The 10095-nt window shown below is 34.7% G+C and overlaps 1 protein-coding gene across 2 annotated transcripts in view; it reads left to right on the forward strand.

Annotated features, from left to right (window-relative positions):
- The window catches only part of LOC108686954 (short-chain dehydrogenase/reductase family 16C member 6-like), a 41341-nt gene that overhangs the window by 30042 nt on the left and 1204 nt on the right, over positions 1 to 10095 (forward strand). For both annotated transcript variants that reach the window (XM_018192490.1, XM_018192498.1), the window contains exon 5: positions 7220 to 7381. In XM_018192490.1, coding sequence (XP_018047979.1) covers positions 7220 to 7381 — 162 coding nt within the window. The remainder of the gene's footprint in view (positions 1 to 7219; positions 7382 to 10095) is intronic.

Genomic DNA, 10095 nt, shown 5'->3' on the forward strand with positions numbered 1-10095 from the left:
TCGTGTTAAAATCAAGAAGAATTGGCACGATCATTGGGAGTAACTCAACAAGCCATTTCAAAATGCCTCAAAGCCAAATGGGAATGATTCAGAAGCAAGGAAATTGGGTGCCGTACGAATTGAAGCCGAGAGATATTGAACGGCGTTTGTTTGCTTGTGAACAGCTGCTTGAAAGGCAAAGACGAAAGGGATTTCTGCATCGCATTGTAACTGGGGACGAAAAATGGGTTCATTACGGGATCCCAAGCACAGAAAATCATGAGGAGTTCCCGGCCATGCTTCCACGTCGACGGCCAAACCGAATATTTACGGCTCCAAGGTCATGCTCTGTATTTGGTGGGACCAGCTCGGCGTAGTGTGTTATGAACTGTTAAAAACGACTGAAACAATCACATGCGATCGGTATCGAACGCAATTGATGCGTTTGAGCCGAGCATTGAAAGACAAACGGCCGCAATACAACGAGAGATACGATAAAGTGATTTTGCAGCATGACAATGCTCGACCCCATGTTGCGAAAGTGGTCAAGACATACTTGGAACCATTGAAATGGGAAGTCCTACCCCACCCGCCGTATTCTCCAGACGTTGCTCCCTCTGACTATCACTTGTTTCGATCAATGGCACACGGCCTGGCTGACCAGCACTTCCGGTCTTATGAAGAAGTAAAAAATTGGATCGATTCGTGGATAGCGTCAAAAGGTGACCAGTTTTTTCGACGCGGGATTCGTATGCTACCCGAAAGATGGGAGAAAGTAGTGGCCAGCGATGGACAATACTTTGAATCATAAATGTATAACCAGTTTTTTACAATAAAGCCTCGAATTTCGGAAAAAAAACGGCGGAAGCAAAGTTGTACACCTAATAAATATATATAAAACATTTTTTCTCGGAATCTTAATAAGAATATATTCGACGTGTTTTTATTCAAAACAAAAGAATTTGACAGAAAAACGCGACTATCGGCCTTTTGAATCCTTTCATCTTATAATTTATCTATTTTCTAAAAAGTAAACAATTAAAAATATAGCAAAACTAAAATAATTTCAAAAATTTGCAGTATAAAACATGTAGTTCATTATTAAAACTAGCATGGTTCATTACACATCTCTTGTATGCAATAAACGCGTTTTTTGAAATAATCGAAATTATAGCTGAACTTAAAAAATAGTTTAAGAAGACCCTGAAGCTGTTTATATTACCGACTAAATCATATAATTTTTGTATAACAAATATTCTTTTTCTTTTTTACAGATTCGAAAATCGTTTTCCAGAATTAAAATATATGCATTAATACATGTTCATGAGGTGGAATTTATGCCAAGAATAACCAAAAATTTTGAAATTGATATATTTTTTTATCATTTCTTAGTATAATATGGCATCTTAAGCTGTCAAGTCGTGACAATATTTACTTGATACGAAAGTTTTGCAACCTGTACTTACGAAATAGTAATTACAAACACGTAGTTTGCATGGACAAATAACGTCGAGTTCTTAGAATTAAACTTAAATGGTTTATCACGACGAATTTATTATACGAAAATTGACGAACGTGCGACTATGTGTATCATAAGTTGCGTGATGTTAGTGTATAAAGACATGTCGTTACGCTGGAAAAACGCGACTTTCGTCGGAGTTAGAGCTTCACTTTAGGAAGCTCTTAAGAGTTATTGTTTACAGTATGTAGCCAATTAAATTTATAAACTATATGTCAAAACTCAGATCTTCAACTCAGATCTTCAATAATTAAGAAAGATATAAGCTTTCGAAATTTACATGGTTCGTTATTGGACCCTACATGAAATTAACGATTAGAGTAATTGACTAAGGCTTTTTATTTTATTTTTTTAAATTCCATCAAGATTTTTTTATTACAAGAAATAAAAGACAAAAATCTCACAAAATCAATTTAATTTCTATGATATTAATAACTTATTTAATTTTTGTGCAAAATGTTAATATAATGAATTTTTTGCTTACTCTTTAAAGAATGCGATATGGAGCATGTTTCCCCAATTCTAGCAGTAAAACTAAAAATTAAAATAAAAAAATCTCGTTGAATTGAATACAAATATATATATTTATTATATTACACTGACTTTTCATTCCAAAGTTATAGGGTTCCAAAGATCCGAAATTCTTCATCTATTTCCAGTTTTAATTAAGTCTGTAATGAATCCAGATATCGAAGTGGAATCGATCACTACCAGTTTATCCTTGCGGGTTCCAAGTCAGTCGAGAAGCCATCACGGTGTATTATTGTGACTGACGAATCTGACGCGCGCACTGATGAACGCTGCAGTCACATTATGACCGTCATATGGTACCTTGCATATGGCTACCATATACATAATTCCAAATGAAATGACTACCAAGCATGAACTATGCGTCCTTTCTGGCTGAAATTTGGCCTGAAGGGGTTCGAAGAGTGGATCTTTCGAGATGTCGCGTCATCAAATGGATTGTAGCGCCATTTCATGGAAATTTAGCAAATTTATCAAACGATCCATGTATAATATATAATATTATAATATAAACATATACTCTATAATTTTTGGACTGAAAATCGGTGCAAAATAAAAATATATATTTATATTTAGTTCAACGAGATTTTTCATTTGGTACTTAAATCCTTAATTTCATTGCCAGAGTTGAAGGAACATCTTGGCCGCACTCTTTCTTCGAGTAAAATTTCACTCCAAAATAATGAAAATACTGCCACTATTGAAAAATGAAAAAGAGTGAAAATATTTGAACTCTTAAATAAGAGTGACAGATTTTCATTCTTTTTTTGGAGTGAGATTTCGCTTCAAGAAATTTAGAGAGTATATTCTATGAAAATCTTTCTTTTACATCTTAATTATATAGGATATCCCATAATTTATCCGACAGAATTTGTAGATAAGTAGAGCGAACTAAAAAAAAAAAAAAAAAAAAATTAAAAAAACTGAGACGGGAAGTCTTGTACCATTTTACAATTTTCGCAATAGTTAACGAGATATTCATCTCTAAATATTACTGAATACGCGCATTCGCCCGGCCTACTACAGCATACATCCATTGCTAGCTCGGCACGCGGGCCGCGGGGAATGGGGATGGCCTGCCGAGTAATACATTTGATAATAGAACATGCACATTCGATGATCGTGCATTTTCTTTAAAGATTAATAACTCTTTAAAGTTTAATAAGATTAATAACGTTAACTATTGCGAAAATTGTAAAATGGTAGATTTTCCATCTCAATTTAGTCCGCTCTACCTAGCCACGAGCTTTGTCGGATAAATTATGGAACACCCTGTTTATCTTTAATGGAAATATTTGGAATCATTAGAACAATGTTTGCAATAATCTTTGTAAAATTATCTAAAAAATTATCTAAAGAAAGAGATGACTTTATTGTATTTAGAGTATTAGAATATATTAGGTGTACAACTTTGCTTCCGCCGTTTTTTTCCGAAATTCGAGGCTTTATTGTAAAAAACTGGTTATACATTTATGATTCAAAGTATTGTCCATCGCTGGCCACTACTTTCTCCCATCTTTCGGGTAGCATACGAATCCCGCGTCGAAAAAACTGGTCATCTTTTGACGCTATCCACGAATCGATCCAATTTTTTACTTCTTCATAAGACCGGAAGTGCTGGTCAGCCAGGCCGTGTGCCATTGATCGAAACAAGTGATAGTCAGAGGGAGCAACGTCTGGAGAATACGGCGAGTGGGGTAGGACTTCCCATTTCAACGTTTCCAAGTATGTCTTGACCACTTTCGCAACATGGGGTCGAGCATTGTCATGCTGCAAAATCATTTTATCGTATCTCTCGTTGTATTGCGGCCGTTTGTCTTTCAATGCTCGGCTCAAACGCATCAATTGCGTTCGATACCGATCGCCTGTGATTGTTTCAGTCGGTTTTAACAGTTCATAATACATTACGCCGAGCTGGTCCCACCAAATACAGAGCATGACCTTGGAGCCGTGAATATTCGGTTTGGCCGACGTGGAAGCATGGCCGGGAACTCCCCATGACTTTCTGCGCTTGGGATCCCGTAATGAACCCATTTTTCGTCCCTAGTTACAATGCGATGCAGAAATCCCTTCCGTCTTTGCCTTTCAAGCAGCTGTTCACAAGCAAACAAACGCCATTCAATATCTCTCGGCTTCAATTCGTACGGCACCCAATTTCCTTGCTTCTGAATCATTCCCATTTGGCTTTGAGGCGTTTTGAAATGGCTTGTTGAGTCACTCCCAATGATCGTGCCAATTTTTCTTGATTTTAACACGAGTCTTGCTCAAGTAATGCCTCCAATTCTGAATCTTCGAAAACCTTCTCTCTTCCACCGCTATGCCGGTCTTCGACGTTAAAATCACCGTTCTTGAAGCGTTGAAACTATTCACGACACGTTCTTTCACTAATAGCGGTCTCACCATAAGTATTTGAGAACATTCGATGAGCCTCAGCTGCAGATTTCTTCATATTGAAGCAAAAAATTAAAACCTCCCGCAAATGACGAGAATTTGGCTCGTAAACTGACATTTTCAATCGAGAATAACTTTATGATGCAGACACAAATCGACTAATGTTTCTATGGGGTTATGTTGACAGATGCCCAAGTTTATTGTATGACGTCTATGATCTATTTATTTCGACCACCACTTACCGCTAAAGCCATCTATAGGAAAACGGCGGAAACAAAGTTGTACACCTAATAAATTAACTAGCAATTTAACAATTCATCATAAACATCCTATAATTAAAACAATCTTAATACTGTCGAATAACATTAAAATCTGTAAATAAATAATGTATTACGAAAAAAATATTACCTTGGCGGGGAATCGAACCCGGATCTTCAGCATTCCGTACATGCATTCTAAGCCTTTAGATCACTAATTAATAATATTTTTCACAATAACTGTCATATGTAAGAACAATGTCTTATTTCAGGCGATGTAAATAAACAATATTAAACTAAGAAGGACTTATAGGACCATATACATGTGAATACACAACCAATAAGAGATCAATGCATTTAACGGTCTTAAGTACTTGTATAATTCTATTGTGTGAATTCATATATTATGTAATCCTTTTAAACTTTGTGCCGAATTGATTTTTCGGTCTTGAAACATAAAGGCTAAAGATTTTTCAATTCTAGAATTAGAAGAAGAGATCAGAAATAAAGTGACCGCGATTAGGGGATGCTGGAATAGTCAAATTGTCAGGATTTTGTAAATATAAATCTCCGAATTTTCTGAACGAAATAAAAAATCCTTTTACTAGATTAAAGTAGACGATAATTTGGGAATGCTGCAGTAGATTTTATACTAAATATCGGAAAAAAGTTAAAAACTTGTTTACATTTTTTCAACTCGTAGAATTATCAACTGCCATAGATGTTTATGTAAAAATTTCACAGTTCGTATAGAACAAACGATGCAGCACTCAATGCATTACATGCATAAACAATACTGAATTTATGAAACTAAGATTAAAAGTTTCAAAAGAAAGATTTATATCGATCAAATGATATGTACGAACGCTGAGCGAAGACTCGGAATAATAAACAAAGCAATAATTGTCTAGCAGTAGGTGTTCGATCTTCTAAAAGATAGCGTTGCAATATGCTAGATAAGGACAGATGAATGCGTTTGAACGAAGCACAACGATAATAAATACAAGAAATGAAAGATGTACTGATCATTATTTGGAATTAAAAAAGGTCTGTACTATCGATCTTAATTAAATTCGGCCGTTGATCCAGCATCCTCTTAAGAATTAACCATGAATTATAGAACTGAGCTTTCAATTGCTAATACAGCGCTCTGATTGGTTCATGCCATCTTAAGATTTATAAATAGTATTTAAATAGTCTTAGATATAAAAATCGACTATATCGATCTTAATAAATTTAGAAACTGTAATTATATAGAATTGCCCAGAAAACATAAAGTTACGTACCTTGTAATTTTCCAATAATATAACACGTCGTAGGTATGTATATTATATGTAACTTTGTGTTTGCTGGGTGATTATGTACAAAGATGCGGAAATATTATGTACAAAGATGCTGAACCAATTTAGACCCTGTCAACTTTCTCTTCATCCAGGGACCAGGGAATTAGAATTAGAGAGCTTCACAGTGAGAGAGTGGCAAATTGCATCACTTCAATGCCCATGTCCAATCAAGACGGGGATCACGTGATTAATTTTCTCCAATCTCTTCCATGTCATAGAATTTTGATGCTCATGTCCAATCAGAGGAAACGGATCACGTGATGCAATTCTCTCCCTGTGAGAGAATCTCTCTAATTATAATAGAACTCAAAACATAAACGCACTCCTCTTCGCAATCTTTTTTCGAGCACTTGTGAACTGGGCGAAATTTCACAGTATTAAGACAATGTCGGATGGCGCAGACGCAGCATAGGCATAATATCAATGATTAAATAATAGAACTAATAAATATTGGAGTTCGAAAAAGAAACCAAAAAACGTAAAATTCGAGTACTTGTCCGCATCTGTTACTCATGCATACGACTCTGAACCGGATACCTGCTAATTTGGGTACCTGCAGAATTGGATACGATGCGAGTACTCGCAAAATCATTTGCAATATGGGTCATCAATATGGCTCACGGAATCGTGGGCGATATGGATATCTGTTTTGATGATATTCACTATATGTTACAGATATTTGCATGTAATTTTGTCAATTTTAAAGGCAATAATTTTAGAATTGTTTATACCAATTTTCATTTTGTTTGTAGTTAAATAGTTTGAATTAAAAATGTACTGGTCATACAGTGCAAAGCAAATTAAATTTGGAAATGTAAGTGTAAATGTTTAATATTCATAATGCGAAAATGAAATAGTTTAACTCCGGAATATTTTAATTACAAATGGAATGAAAATCACTACAAATGATTGTAAAATGCATACCTTTAAAATTTACAAAATTTATTTATTTTTAAATTTACACGTAAATATTTGTAGCATGTAGCGGATACTTGCATCAAAACGGATATCCATATTGCTCACGATTCTTCAGATATTCGTATTGCAGATAGTTTCATGAGCACTCGCATCGTACACGGTTCTGTAGCTACCCAAATTAGCGAGTACCTACGGATCCGGTCCAGATCCGCACGGATAACGAAGCGGGAGGATACTTGGATATTCTGAGCTTTAATAAATATTTTGCCATAATTCTTTTTTAGACTGTAAAAGCTTTTCTTCCAACGATGCTGGAAAGCAATAAAGGACATATCGTGAGCGTGGCCAGTTTAGCCGGTCAATGCGGGATTCCAAAATTGATAGACTATTGTGCATCCAAATTTGCGGCAATGGGATTTGATGAAGCTCTTCGAATGGAACTTGAGGTAACTATAATTTATTGAACAAGTTATTCAATAGATTATTCTAATATTATCCCAATTCAGTTTTTTTTCTCATTAAAAAAAAGATTTGGGAGTACAAATTAGTTCGGTCCGTTTCCTTAAAGATAGCTCCAGCTGTTGTGAATGGTTCATAATGATAGCTGATTTTGGCGATTTCAGAGAGGTTAAACATCTGCTAATAATATTCAGTTTATATCGCTTTGAGTTTCATACAAAAACTTTTTTACTGTTTGAAATATCGAATTTTGTGTTAACCAAGCAGCATTTGCGGGAGGTTTTGATTTTCTGCTTTAATTGGAAGAAACGTGCGGCTGAAGCCCATCGAATGCTTGTCGAAGTTTATGGTGACACTGCTCCAACTGATAAATCATGTAAGGAATGGTTTCGACGTTTCAAGGATGGAGATTTCAGCGTTGAAGACAAGCCTCGCTCTGGACAGCCAAAAAAATTCGAAGACAAAGAATTAGAGGCATTACTCGAAGAAGATCAGAGTCAAACGCAAGAGGAGCTTGCAGAATCATTGGAGGTAACTCAACAAGTTTCTGTACGATTGAGAGTCATGGGAATAATTCAAAAACAAGGAAATTAGGTGCCTTATGAACTGAAACAGAGACGTTGAAAGGCGATTTTTCACTTGCGAATAGCTGATTCAAAGACAACAGAGAAAAGGTTTTTTGCATCGGATTGTGACTGAAGATGAGAAGTGGATATTCTTTGATAACCCCAAGAAGAAAAAATACTACGCTAAGCCTGATCAATTGTTGCCATCGACCTCAACATCACCACGGCCGAACATTCATGGTTCGAAGATCATGCTCTGTATCAGGACCAAAAGGGTTTTGTTTACTATGAACTGTTGAAACCTGACGATTCCATTACGGGCGATCGGTATCGGCTACAATTGATTCCTTTGAGTCGTTCGCGCATTGCGAGAAAAACGGCCGGAATATGAGCATGATAAAGTTATTCTTCATGAAAATGCTCGGCCTCATGTCGCTAAAGTCGTAAAAAAATATTTGGAAACGCTCAAATGGGATGTTTTACTGCACCTGCCGCATTCTCCAGACATTGCTCCTTTTAATTACTGGTTGTTCCGAAGGATGCAACAAATCACTTCTTTCGCGGAAATCGAAAATTGGCTCCAAAATTGGATCGCCTCCAAAGACGAGTCATTTTTTTGAGATGGAATTCGAAAATTGCCTGAGAGATGGGAAAAAGTAGTAGGCAGCGATAGACAATACTAATTGATCTGTTCATTCATTTTGTTTTGAAATAAATGCATTTTTGAACACAAAAAAACGGACCGAACTAATTTGTACTCCTAATATTTTTAATGCAACTGTCACAAAAATAAAATGGCTGTATATAATAAAAAGGCTTCGATGTGTAATCTGACCTGAAATAGGCCGCTTGTAACTTCGATGTAAATGCGCGCTACTCAACTTACAACCATCATTTGTTAATCTCAAATTGACATGTCTCGTTGGACGTATATCATATCTCTGATAAAAAAATTTTTTAAATGTTTAAAGAATTGTGTTCGAAGAGTTCAAAAAGTTTGTGTTCAGCAACTGTTCCTATTTCTGTTGCTAATGTTTCTGCTATTCTTCCCATTCTTGTTTCTGTTCCTATTCTTGAATCTCATGATGATAATCAGATGACCGCAATTGGAATTCCATTTGCTAAAAATTTTTCTTAGAATTTTCTTAAAATCATATAATTTGAAAATTTTACATACAATTTGGGAATATCTTTGTAAATTTCAGAATTATTTAGAATTTCTGTATTACTATTTTTATATTCGGAAAAAAAAACTTAAAAAAATTTTTAAAAAATTAAGATATTTTTTCTGAAATAAATTTAAAATATGATACTTTTTCTAAATATTTTGAGGTATTATAAGAACTTTTTCACTACTAGAAACAAGCCAAAAAATGCTCGTGTGAATCTTTGAATAATGCAAATTTGAGAAAAATGAAAAGATCAAAACGGACATGGAAACGACAATTTTTATGTATCGAAAAACGAATAATCCAATTAATGGACGGAAAGCGTCATAAACATATAGATATATATAGATCATTAGAACCTAAAATGAAAGGAACGGATTTTATTAAAACTGACGCACAAATGAAAATCAAATAAAAATATTTAAAAGAGATGTACTTTACATGTAAACGCAACAATAACATGAGCGGTGCCGAATGTATGATCTTTCCATATTACGATGTAATGGAACAACTTCTTAGCGGAAGATCTGGATCTTAAGAAATGTTATCCAGGTCATGATCCTAAACAACATTTAAGAAATTTTAGTCTGTCGGACACCTTGAGTAATGTTAATAACTAGCAGTGCTGTAACTTGTAAGCCTTATAACTCAAAAAGTTAATTAAAAGTACTTAATAAGTACTTAATAAAGTACTTAATAAAAACGAACTTAATTATAATGGAAAGCTCTCGAGTGCTACAAGAATATGCAATTAAAAACTGGGGCATCTTATTTAAGAAATTAAAAGTAATCTTTATGATCTTCATACAATTATTCCAGGTCAAATTAATGATATTCATTTTATATCTCCCTCAAAACTGTATAACTTTTGTCTGAAACAATTTTCGCTATTTTGCTTACAAGATATTCGCGTGGAGGAATTAAAATGGTCTACTCTATATACAATTTTATATATTATTTTATATA

Source organism: Atta colombica, unplaced genomic scaffold (genome assembly GCF_001594045.1).
Source record: "Atta colombica isolate Treedump-2 unplaced genomic scaffold, Acol1.0 scaffold101, whole genome shotgun sequence".
Lineage (NCBI taxonomy): Eukaryota > Metazoa > Arthropoda > Insecta > Hymenoptera > Formicidae > Atta > Atta colombica.